This window comes from Chelonoidis abingdonii, chromosome 4 (assembly GCF_003597395.2).
Source record: "Chelonoidis abingdonii isolate Lonesome George chromosome 4, CheloAbing_2.0, whole genome shotgun sequence".
Classification (NCBI taxonomy): Eukaryota; Metazoa; Chordata; order Testudines; family Testudinidae; genus Chelonoidis; species Chelonoidis abingdonii.
In genome coordinates, this window is record NC_133772.1 from 105858794 (window position 1) to 105871781 (window position 12988).

Genomic DNA, 12988 nt, shown 5'->3' on the forward strand with positions numbered 1-12988 from the left:
AAAACAAAGATAAAAGAGAACTGTACTGAAAAAGGATGGTATGGCAATGCAAAAGAGCTGAGCCCAGATGACACTTGAAAAAAATATGCGAACACTGGGGGGAAAAGAGCTACTCTAAAAAAATCCAATTTAATTTTTCACAAACAAAAATCCCTAGAGAAGATAAGGACAAACCAACCCAGTGAGGGATGCATCAAGATCACTGAGCTATGCCAGCCCACTGCTCTTTTAGCAGTCTGAAGGACACAGGTGGGTCTATGCCTGCTTGTATGCCCTTGGAATTCACTGAGTGGAAGAAGGTGGGTGCACACACATGGCCCCAACAGACACTGCTTACTAGAAGTTTCCGAGCTGATTAATACCAATGGCACCTTCCAAGACTGAAGCTGGGCAATTGAGGAAGGAGACATTTCTTTCTTTCCTGAACTTAAGGTCGCCAATAGTCCCCAAATTTTGGCATGCCAAAATTTCCCAAACCTCTCCACTTCCCTGACATATTATGACAGCCTCTTTTGGTTGAAGAGGCATAGATGAGTTTGAGGTTGAGTAAAGAAATTTAATTTTTTGTGTGGCATAAATTGAACCCAGGTAACTGAAGGCAGATCTAAAGATCTCCCCACTAGAACAGGTTTGTGACACAATTTATTCATGAATGTATCTGTACCACCCACCTCTGCACTTTAACCTTTAGTTAAATTTTATGAATTTTAAATACATGTTTCAGTTATCCCCAAAAGAGATGGTCTGAAGAATCAAACTGTCCCCAGTGTAAAAGCAAATTATTCTAATTCCAACTGGTCTAGTACAGCATTAGCCATGGGGAAAATGGCACTCTTGGCAGACTTGTGTTTTAGTGCCACAGGCCCCTGCTGCCTCCCCCAATCCGCCATTCATTGCCCTGGCCCCCATGGCTTCCCTGCCCTACTCCCTATCACCCCAGCCCTCACTGCCTCCCCCCCCAATTGCCCCAAGTTCCCTTCCATGACGTTGCACTCCAGGCCAGCTCTGCTCCTTGCCTCTTGACCATGGCGCCCACCCAAGCATTAGTTACACCCAGAGATATGTTATTCCAAGATCTGATTAGTCTTTGGTCCGCCAATGGCCGTTAGCCAGGATGGGCAAGGATGGTGTCCCTAGCTTCTGTTTGCCAGAAGATGGAAATGGGCAATGGAATGGATCACTTGATGAATACCTGTTCTGTTCATTCCCTCTGGGGCACCTGGGATTGGCCACTGTCGGAAGAGAGGATACTGCCCCAGATGGACCTTTGGTCTGACCCAGTAAGGCCACTCTTATGTTTACTTCTCCTTGCATAAAGACATTTGTACTCCCTGAGAATTTTACTCTTCCTTCCTTATCAATGGAAGGTCATTGCCAATCACAAAGAATTAGAAAGTTTTCTAGTGTGTGCTACAACTAATGGGGCTTCCCCCCACCCCAGAGAACAGAAACTCACTTTTGTGTGATCTTGTCATTTTATCAGATTTGCCAGAAGCATCTTTGACTCGGTTATGGTATTCTACAAGGAATGTTCTTTCATGTTCAAAAAAGTCATCTACATCCTAAAAGACAAAACAGCATTTAGAACACAGATTCAGCTGTCTATAATAATGACACATAAAATTTAGTATACAATCATGACTGTGTACAATTAAATACTTTAAATACCTATAAGTGAACTCTGTACTTATTTTGTAAAACACTCTATATGAATGTCAGTTTCCACTTCACTTACCTGCCAAGTCCCGCAAGATTTGTGGTTTGCCTGCAATGTTTTAGACTTTATGATAATAGGTGTTGCACCTACCTAGAATCCTGGCTTTATGATAATAGGTATTATACCTACCTAGAATCCTGAACACATAGTTAGCAGACAGATGAAAGAAAAACTGATTTTTAGATGTGGTGTTTTATAATGCATTTGTAATTTACTAGGGCAGTTGTAATAAGTACCTTCCACCTCTTAAGTCACCAGTTCTATTATGACTCAAACCAGCAGTGAAGGAGAAGGAGAAGGTTCATTACCATTCATCTGGCTAGTAAAATAGTTAGATATCTAGTCTGAGCTGCAATACTGCATCCAGTTCTGGGCACCACACTTTGGGAAAGATGTGAACAAATTAGACAAAGTCCAGAGAGAGCAACACAAATGATTAAAAATCTAGAAAACATTACCTACAAGGAAAGATTAAAAACTGAGTTTGTTTTGTCTGGAGAAGAGAAGACTGAGGAGGGACACATGATAACAGTCTTCAAGTATGAAAAGGCTGTTATAAAGAGAAGGGTGATAAATTGTTCTCCTTAACCACTGAAGACAGGACAAGAAGTAATGGGCTTAAATTGCAGCTAAAGAGATTTAGATTAGACAGTAGAAAAAACTTCCTAACAGTAAGAGTAGTTAAGCACTGAAACAAGTTGCCTAGGGAGGTTGTAGAATCTCCATGATTTGAGGTTTTTAAGAATAGGTTAGAAAAAGACCCATCAATGATGGCCCAGATCACTGGTTCTCAACCAGTGTACCCTTGGGGGTATACAGAAGTCTTCCAGGGGATACATCAACTGATCTAGATATTTGCCTAGTTTTACAACAGGCTACATAAAAAGCACTAGCAAAGTCAGTACAAACTAAAATTTCATACAACTTGTTTATACTGTTTTATATACTTTATCACTGAAATGCAAGTATAATATTTATATTCCATTGATTTTATAATTATATGGTAAAAGTGAGAACCTAAGCAATTTTTCAGTAATAGTGTGCTGTGACACTTCGGTATTTTTAGGTCCGATTTTGTAAGCAAGTAGTTTTTAAGTGAGGTGAAATTTGCAGTATGCAAGACAAATCAGACTCCTGAAAGGGTAGTCTGGAAAGGCTGAGAACCACTGGTCTAGATAATACTTAGTCCTGCCTCAGTATAGAGTACTGGGCTAGATGACCTATCAAAGTTCCATCCAGTGCTACATTTCTATGATTCTCTGTTTCTGTCTAATGCCTAGTAGACAGGTATCTACCTAAAAAGATTAACACAACTGTCACAATTAGACACTTCTGTTAGTAGTCTCTGCAGAGATGTTATGAACTGAGTGGGCAAGGACACTGAATTATGCTGTCATCCAGACCATTCAGATCATGCTGAAGCATATAGGTTTCAACAGCTACTGCCTATTTAATATCTGCTCTGTGGACAGAAGACTGGGTTACAGTATTGCTAATCAAGCCCCTTTCATAAATACTACTTGGAGACCTGAACAAAAAGCCTTAGCACACCTTCATTATTAACCAATACACAGGAAATACATCATGCAATAGCATTCTTGTGATATACAATATGAATGAATACGGGAGTTCTCTCTATACTGTTTTGAAAACTATGATGATGATGATTGGGAGACTCTAAGATGTCTAAATAGCATTACAGTGGATGCAGATTTACACCAGGCAAGAGTCTGAAACATTACATTTAAATTATCTTTTCTCCTTGAACAAGGGTTTTTTTATATATATATATTGCCTTTTAGACTCTCTTTTGCACCAGAACTAGCACATGGTAGCAGTAACCACATCTGATGTGTCTTAAGAATTCAAAGGCATACAATTAGGAAAATTACATAGGGCTTGAAAAATTCCCTTGCTAGTGGGAAGCTTTCACTAGAGCGCAGAGGGGATGAAGTTAACAGTTTCTCCAGAATTTAAAAAGTTTCATTATACAAGTACATTTCTAATCAATACAGTTCCAAAGATAACTTTCCAATCATTAACTGAATGAAAGACTCAATATGGTCTTCCTGAGTCTACAGACAACTGCAATGCCTAAGAATTCCAATTACAGAACCAGTTTCTCCTCCCTTGGTTTTCACACCTCTACTGCTAGAACAGGGCCTCACCCTCCCTGACTGAACTAACCTCGTTATCTCTAGCTTGCTTGCTAGCTTATATATACATGCCCCTGGGAAATTCCACTACCTGCGGTCTGACAAAGTCGGTAATTACCACACGAAAGCTCACGCTCCAAAAACGTCTGTTAGTCTATAAGGTGCCACAGGATTCTCTGCTGCTTTTAGAATCTGAATATTAGTGAAATTGTCCAGATTGTTCTAATTTCACTGGGCACGTGGTAAACAATACAGAATCATATTTGTTTCACAATGCATTTGGAAGCTAAAAAAGCAACATATGAAGGATAGGTCCCATCAATGCTTTAGCCGAGATGTCAGGGACCATCATGCTTGGGCTGCCCTAAGCCTCTGACTGCCAGATGGGGAAAGGACAACAGGGGATGATCACTTGACAACCGTCCTGTCCCGTTTACTCCCTTGGAACATATCCACCAGTATAATACATACTTAATAGCACTGTAGAACACAGGATATTGGGCTAGATGGACCATTGTCTGATCCCATAGGGTATCTTATTGTTCTTAACAAAAGCAGATATCAGAGTAACATTGGGAGAGGGAAATGGCCCCTACTCATTCCACCCCCCCCCCACACCCCTGCAAAAAAAAAAAAAAAAAGGCTGGAGAAGGGATAAAACAGTGAATACCCTCCCTGTGAAGCAGCCAGATAGTTCTGGAAGGTGATTGGGGTAGGGGTGGGAGGAGATCCAAAGCCTCTTTCCAGCAGGTAGACATGCACCTTTAAGGGCTTGTCTTCAATTCCAGAGTAAGCCGACCCAAGCTATGTAGCTGTAGTTAACATAGCTTAGGTCAACTTACCCCAGGGTCTTCACTGCACTGCATTGACAGAAGACGATCTCCAGTCGACTTACCTTATTCTTCTCTGAGAGCTGGCATACTGGGGTCGACTGGAGAGCGTGCCACCATTGATTTAGCAGGTCTTCACTAGACCCACTAAATCGACACCTGCTGCATCGATTGCAGCAGCGTCAATCTCCCCATAGTGGGGACAAATCCTAAGATTACAATTCCTACTATCCAGAAGAGAATAATATGAATGATGGAACCTCCAGAGAGGGTCCCAAGATAGCACGCTTCTCAGTAGCTAGTGCTGCAAGGGGCTAGGCATCTCATCAAGTTGCTACACCTGGGCTTTGCTGGTGTGGCCCCAAGTCCCTACACCTTCACTTCTTTTTGTATCTACCTCTAGCAAGTGTATAATAAATTTGCGAAGCCCTGAAATCTACTTGGCATGCATTTGGTATTTGTCTCCTTTTATAATCATATTTGATTTCAGTTCAAAGAAATACAGTTTCAAAAAATTATTAAACATTTTATTAACATTGCTGAAGATGAATCACCTTTATTCCTGAAACAATGACACCATCTGCTGATTTAACCATGTTTTTAAAGAAGTCTTCAAGTTTCTCTTTCTTGTTTTTCCCTCGAACACTCAACTGAAAGATAAGTTTACATCTCAAGTTAGCATGTTCTCTGAAGATAATAAAAGCAATGAATTCATTTTTGCACTTAGAGGAGCTAGAAATTATACTAGGAACTGAAAGTCTTGTATCAGGTTGATTTCTGTTTGCCTAGCAGTACATTGTATACATATGTGGACAATGCACCAAGTATTACTAATACAACGTTTTGCATCCTACTAGTTATTGACCAGACTTCCTTTAATATCTAATGTGAGTTTCGGGAAAACATGCATCTCCATAGTATTTGAGAAGAATACTGAATGCATCTCTATCATTTCAGCTACATTCATTCTCAAATGTCCTCATTTTTATACACAATAAAAGGAAGCTACTGACAAGTTAGCTAATGCCACTAGGTTCTGCTCTTCATTTGCTGCTTACAATTGCAAATTACTTCATCTTCAGGAATCCAGCTCCTCCTTGCTTCCACTAAAATCATCCCTCCCACATCATCTCCCCACATCCTTTCTGTCCACCTAACTTTCCAGATCTATGTGGCCAGAATTCCTGGACCAGCTTTGCTTCTTCTGCAGCAAGTATTGAGTTGACCTTCTATATATCAAAGAACCAAAAGTCATGTTTCAAGTTAACAAAAAAATCAATTACCTGAGGTTTGGTTTTAGTTTTATTGTCAATTTTCAACTTTGAAGATAGCGCAAGATATATAGTTACAATTAGTTACTTTAAAAAGTAACTGAGGCACCACTAATTAGACAATATACACCATCATCTCAGAAATAGGTTTTTGGGCAAGTTACAATACATAACAATATCTATCTCACTAGCCCAATATTAGGATTCCAACTCCAATGCAGCATGAAGACCGCTTGTATTGGTTACTTCTCCATATATTTAACTAGTTTAGCTATCACAAAACTATTCTGCTTCTCCAAGCTTTTTGTCATCTTGGCATAATATTTAATAACCATGTTAAGCTACAGATTATTCCTCAGTATAACAGAACCTTTACCCATCATAATTTTTAATCAAAGAGTTACTGTTGGAATCCTGTCTTGATGAGAACTAATCACATTCAAGTTTTACAAAACAGTGATAATGGCAGTTTGTTTCATCATGCTCTCTCTTTCAAAACACCTGATATCAATCAAGAGAATGGTTGAGAAAATATCTTCTTGAGCTATAGCAAATAGTGACTGATTAAAAAGTGTTGCTAATCTCCTATAAATATTTTTTTATGACCAGGCTACAGTTCAAACAGTATAAATTAGGTACTGAATGCCAATTTCCCAGATGGCAGAAAAATTAACTTTGAGAGGGCCAGCTAATTTAATTTCTTAAATTCTAAATCCAAATAGGTTTGGTTAAGGAATCACTGTAAATTATTTCACGAGAGCAAGTGTTCTACCCATTTTCAATCATATGAAAGTACATCTTGATTACTTTTGCTATTGAATCAGTTCTCAATACTCACATCCTGATTATATTCCAAGAAGACATGGAAATTTAAATCTTTTCTCAAGATAGGATGAGCTGCCACACGACACAAGAACACTTCATGCATTGCAACTGTCTTCTTGAATATTGCCAGATACTCACTGGAAACAAAAAACAAGTACAGTGACTACAGAATACAGAATTAAAATTCCACCTGAAACAATTAATTTTTGATTAAGCCGACTGCAGAAATTAGAAACATCCTCATACACAGAAGAAACTAAGGAGTGCTAAAATATTTTACCCTAACTTTTGATGTTAGTATATTATGTGGTATTTAATGTGTGCACTAAGAAGGTAATGTTAATAGATGGAGAAAAATGTAATCCTTTATCATATTACATAAGCAGACATATAGAGATAAATACAACAAATATTACAGGCCCTTTAAATGAGGATACAAATTCCATCTGTGTGTTAGTTCGACTGGAAGTATAAGGCCATTTAGCCTTCCCATAAACTATCAAGAACTAACAAGATGCAAAACTGTACCACACAAGCAATCTCGTAGTCTATTCTGAATATTCCTTCCTCTATCACCATCTTGCCTGTTTGCTCCCCTCAACTCAAGTGTCTGTATTTTGTCCATTTAGCTTGCAAGCTCTTTGGATAAGGAATCTCATTCCATGTCTAAAGTGCCTACAACATGTTGGGTGCTATATACATGGATCTTTTGCTTATTTTCACTTTTAGAACTGTCATAAAATTTAGTACAGTAGAACCTCAGAAATATGAACCCCTCAGGAATGGAGGTTATAACTCAGAAATGTTTGTAATTCTGAACAAAACGTTATAGTAGTTCTTTCAAAAGTTTACAACTGCATATTGACTAATACAGCTTTGAAACTTGACTATACAGAAGAAAAATGCTGCTTTTAACCATCTTAAACAAAACAAGCACAGAAACAGTTTTCTTTTTTTTTATTCCCTCCACCATTTTTTTTTTTTTTTTTTTTTTTAAAGTAATTGAGGTTTAACACAGTACTGTACTGTATTTGCTTTTTGTTTTGTCTCTGCTGCTGCCTGATTGCATACTTCTGGTTTCTAATGAAGTGTGTGTTGACCAATCAGTTTGTAACTCTGAGGTTTTACCATATATCAAAAGCCAAGTACTGTATCATGATAAGTCAGTTGCCCAGTTCAACCAAACTAGATTTTAAGGCAATAATTGGAGCTTAGTTTATGGTGCAAACAACAGATTAATCAGGAGGAGGAGCATCTATTCTTATCAATACTAGTTTACTACAGTTTATTTTATTTTGTAAATTCAATTAACTGACATGTTTAGTAAACTGCATTAATTGTACAGAGATAAGAGGAACGGGGCTTCTTTTATTCCCACTCAAGTTAACAATGAAATGGATTAATTGACACACTTGCTTCCACTACGTGCAAGGAGGGATCATAAGATTTACATACCAGCAGGATCAGTGTTGGGAGGTGTTTGATCTCTGTGAGAGCAGTAGTCATTCAGTGAAGACAAAAAAGAAGGATGCAGAGGATGGAGGTGGCAGTAGAAGAAACCCCAAGGTTTCTGTGTTATCCAGCCCCTAACCAGACCACAAAAGAATCATGATCAGGGCCGCTGGAAAATCACAGATTCTTCAATATTTATTGTGCTCTGCTAATTTCCAGTTTTCTGGTGTATGAAGTATAAGTGTATATTTCCTCTGCTGTCAAACCATCTCTTGCACACCAGTCTAATACAGTACTTTTAATACACTAGCTCACAGCAGCTGGATGCTGAGAAGTGCTAATTATTTTCTTGCCAGTTCAGTGCTTTGGAGAGAAGTAATCTAGTAGCAGTGTAAATATACACATGAAAACTGAAATCAGGGAGGGAGGAGAAAGAGCAAAGAGGTCCATGGATGAGATAAAAGAAAGGGGATGGAGTAAGGAAAAAGATTTTCCTATATGAGTCAACACAGAGTACTAAACCTTAAAACAAATCCTCCAGTCACTATCAACTGCATAACCAGGGAAGTCACTATTTCCAAGAAACTCTCCTACTGTAAAATTATGTATTCCCAATAAAAAGAAAACATGTCAGGCAGTTACCAAATTTCCAGTTCTACAGAACAGAAGCTTGATAATTGCACATTAACAACTAACTACTGTGGCTGTACAAGCTCCTATTACTTCACACAGATGTGAGAGCTCTTCTGCCTCTCCTATGTCTGTCACTAATAGTATCTAAAGGTAGAAAGTAAAATTTGCATTTTTAGTTATTACTACAGCACATGCAAAGAAAGCAGCTCAGTCCATATTCATGGTGAAACAAAAGATTTATACAAGTACACAGTAAAAACAGAAAAGCAGGTTATCAGTCTGACTGAAGCTGCCTTCATAAGTGATCTGTAAAGGAAAAGGTTAGTTGAAATCTAATTCCTCACCTTTACAGTTTATTCTTGAAGGATTTTTTGTAAAAACAAAAAAAAGCTAACTTTGTTTTCCATTTTCAGTGTGTATTTATATTACTCCTTTATACAATTCTTACAATTCTGAGCAATAATTTCTACAATTTTCCTGATGGCCCTGATCATGGTCATTATGATAACACTGATTACGTGGTAACTGTGGATGCTCAAACCTGCATCTTCCGGAAGAGATCACTGTTGTGAAATGATTAAAAGTATGGAATAGCAGAGAGCACTAAAAGGCAATTGAAACACACACACACACACACAGCACTGAATAAAATATACATACGCTTCCAATTCTTGTTTCATCTTGGTGAACTCTTCCTTAGTCATTGATCCTTCTCCTTCTCCAAGTTTCTGTAGTTTTTCCCTTGAAGCATCAAAGTCAGGCCTCGGGGGTGCTGGTGGAATCTGTGAAATGAGTCAAAGTACTTTTGAATTCCTCACCTTCTCAGTCAAAGCTAAAGCCCTTCAAATAAGGGCACAGTAGTAACGCCTTGTCTATACTACACAGTTTTACTGACAAAAATCAGCTTTTGTCAACAAAACAGCGGCTCCTCCCGCTGATGTAACTCCTCTATGCCGACATAATAAAGTCACCACGATGAGTAGCATAGTGCTTTCTGCAATACAGTTAGAGCAATGCAGCATCAGTATAGACACCTCAGTGGGTTATGTCACCTTAATTGGCCTCCAGGTGTCCCACAAAGTCTATCATGACCGCTCTGGCCAGCGGTTTGAATTCTGCTGCCCTGAAGGTACACAGGTGCCACTCCCCTGTTTAAAGGCCCAGGAATTAGTAGGAAAAGGGGTATGAAAGGGACACACAGCAGTGTCATGCTAAAATGGAGATGAGGCAGGTGTACCAAAAGGCAAAAGAGACCAACCATAGCTCTATAAGGAGCTGCATGCCTCTTTGGTGGTGACCCCAGCTACATCACCAAGAGCCCCATGGATACTTTGGAGAGACTGGAGGCAACAGCCAGCAGACTTGACCCCAATGAGGAAGTGGTGGATGAGGACGATGTGGTGCACACCGCAGGGTCGTCCAGTGGTACAGCAAATCAGGACCGCTCTACCACTCCAGAGAGATCTAGCCAGTCCTAGCACTTCAGCTCTGCATCCTGCATGCCAGGAGAGGGGAGCTCCAGTAAGTGCTCATTTTGCTTTGATACTGCATGGTGAGAGGAGATTGAGCTCTCATGTACTTTTTTATATGGTAAAGGATGGATGAGAGAGAAATTAACAACAGAGTCCCAGCTATGTTGTGGGGTCACAGCAGAAAAGTTTGTTAATGTACACAGGAATGTCCTGGGAATCCTTCATAGAAATCTCTAGAAAGCTTTCCTGTAGCTATTCTGCATTCCTCTGCCGAAGGTTCCTTGGGAGATCTGCCCTGTTTCTCTCCCTGCTATATGAAATTTTGCCATGCAACCCAGCAATTGTTTCTGTAAGGAACAGAGCAGCACACAGGTGAGCGGCAAACAGAGCTGGTTTGAAGCCACACACATGCAAAAGATGCACCCCTAGGAGTGAGATATAAGGTTCGATTACGCTAGCCTCTGGAAAAGGGTACCAATATTCAGAATAGGCTCCCTAGACACTTATAGTAACCCACTTCACAAACCACCCTTTGTCCCTTCTTGCCCATTCTCCCTTGCCCACCCCACCCCCATAATCGGGACTGTGCTGACGTCTGGGTTAGCCAAGGGACAGTGAGTAAGAGGTGTGTGTAAATTTTGTGATACATGGCTGGAAGCACATTCATAATACTCTGTCTGTTCATTGTTTCTTTGGCTTCTGCAGAAGTGCCCTTGAGGACCCACTACTCCAAACCAGCAGAGTGCCTCCATCAGATAAGGCAGCATCCCAGGAGGAGTCAGGAGGATATGTTTCACAAAGTGCTGGAGTCAACAGATGCAGCACATTGACTCCATCCATGCTCTGGTTTGGCTATCAATGAAAGACTCAGGCTGGATAGCCAAGAAAGGATATAGGGGCAGGAGCAGATGATAAAGCTCCTGAAGGGCCGGACAGAGATGTTGAAGTCCCTCATTAACCTGCAGTCTGAGCACATCCATGCCCAATTCTCCCTCCAGCCACTACAGAACTCCAGTCCATACCCTCCCGAAACTTCCCCACCGCATTCCTCACACGTTCCAGGTCCCTCACAGTATTCCATGCACTCCACATGTATGGACTGATTTTCCAACGAAAGCTGGAGTTACGCCCAGCTGTGAGAGCTCTACCGTGAGACTGTTCCTCATTTTCATGTCTCCTATTTGATCAAAAGTTTGTTTTATCTCATTATTAAAGTTGAGTCTTTGAAATAAAATGAGTCTTTATTTGTGATTTACATACATAGCTCAAACACAGTGGCTATAAGTAGCAATATTTGCTCCTTGCAATTAATCATCAGGAAGCAAGCACTACAGGCAGCAAGTAAACATTGCCTGGCCAAATGCATCTCATAAAGATGCATTACTGGAAATCATTGTCAAAATGCTCCTTCAAAGCCTCCCTGATTCAAATAGCCTCCCGCTGCACCTCTCTAATTGCCTTTGTATCTGGCTGCTCAAAATCAGCAGCCAGCCGCCTGGCCTCAGTGGTCCACCCTGGGGAAATTCCCCCTCCCCCCCAGCCCTCACTTCACAAGTATTATGTAGAGTACAGCAGGCCACAATGACCATCAGAATATTTTCCTCATTGAAGTATAACTGGCCAACAAAACAGTGCCAGAACCCTTTTAACCAACAAAAGGCATATTCAATGATCATTTAGCACCTACTCAGCCTGTTGTTAAAGTGCTCCTTCCTGTTTAGGTTCCCAGTGTAAGGCTTCATGAACCAAGGGAGCAAGAGGTAGGCAGGTCTCCAAGGATCACTATGGGCATTTCCATATCCCCCATTAGAATCTTCTGATCTGGAAAGAAAGTCCCAGCGCGCAGCTTTCTATACAGTCCAGTGTTCCGAAAGATTCATGCATCATTCACATTCCCTGACCACCCCACATTTATGACAGTGAAACAGTCAGGGTGATCCACCAGCGCCTGCAGGACCACAGAGTAGTATCTTTTTCAGCTGATCAACTCCATCACAAAATGGTCGCAGGCCAAATTTGGGATAGGGTTTCCATCTATCACCAACGCAGCAGGTAATGGGAATCCCATTACCTCAAAGCCATTTATTATTTCCTGCACATTACCAAGAGTCACGGTCCTTCATAGCAGGAGGTAATGAATGGCCCTGCACACTTGCATCACCAAAACCCCCACAGTGGATTTTCCAACTTCAAACTGATTTGTGACTGATTGGTAGCAGTCTAGAGTTGCCAGCTTCAACACAGCAATCACCACTCACTTTTCCACAGTAAGGGCAGCTCTCATTCTGGTGTCCTTGCACCACAGTGTTAGGGTGAGCTCCACACACAGTTCAAGGAAGGCGGCTTTGCACATCCAAAAGTTCAGAGGCCACCGCTCATTGTTCCACGCATGCATCATGATGTGATCCCATCACTCAGTGCTTGTTTCCTGAGCCCAGTACCAACAGTCCACTGTGGCAAGCTGTTCCATGAATGCCAGCAGAAATCTTGAGTTATTTGTTTCCATGGCAGACAGCAGGACAGATACCACTAATTCACTCTGTTTCACAGCCCATGAAATACTGCAGTATCAGCCACATCGCGTTCATAATGCTCATCACCAGAATGGTCAGCAGCTCAGGATCCATGCTGT

The 12988-nt window shown here is 40.6% G+C and overlaps 1 protein-coding gene across 1 annotated transcript in view; it reads right to left on the reverse strand.

Moving 5' to 3' along the window:
• Nucleotides 1-12988, reverse strand: part of SNX6 (sorting nexin 6) — a 52887-nt gene that overhangs the window by 29446 nt on the left and 10453 nt on the right. The window contains exons 5-8 of the mRNA XM_032791630.2: nucleotides 9545-9666; nucleotides 6813-6936; nucleotides 5258-5353; nucleotides 1457-1562 (exon numbers count right to left, since the gene is read on the reverse strand). Of these exons, the coding sequence (XP_032647521.1) occupies nucleotides 1457-1562; nucleotides 5258-5353; nucleotides 6813-6936; nucleotides 9545-9666 (448 nt within the window). The remainder of the gene's footprint in view (nucleotides 1-1456; nucleotides 1563-5257; nucleotides 5354-6812; nucleotides 6937-9544; nucleotides 9667-12988) is intronic.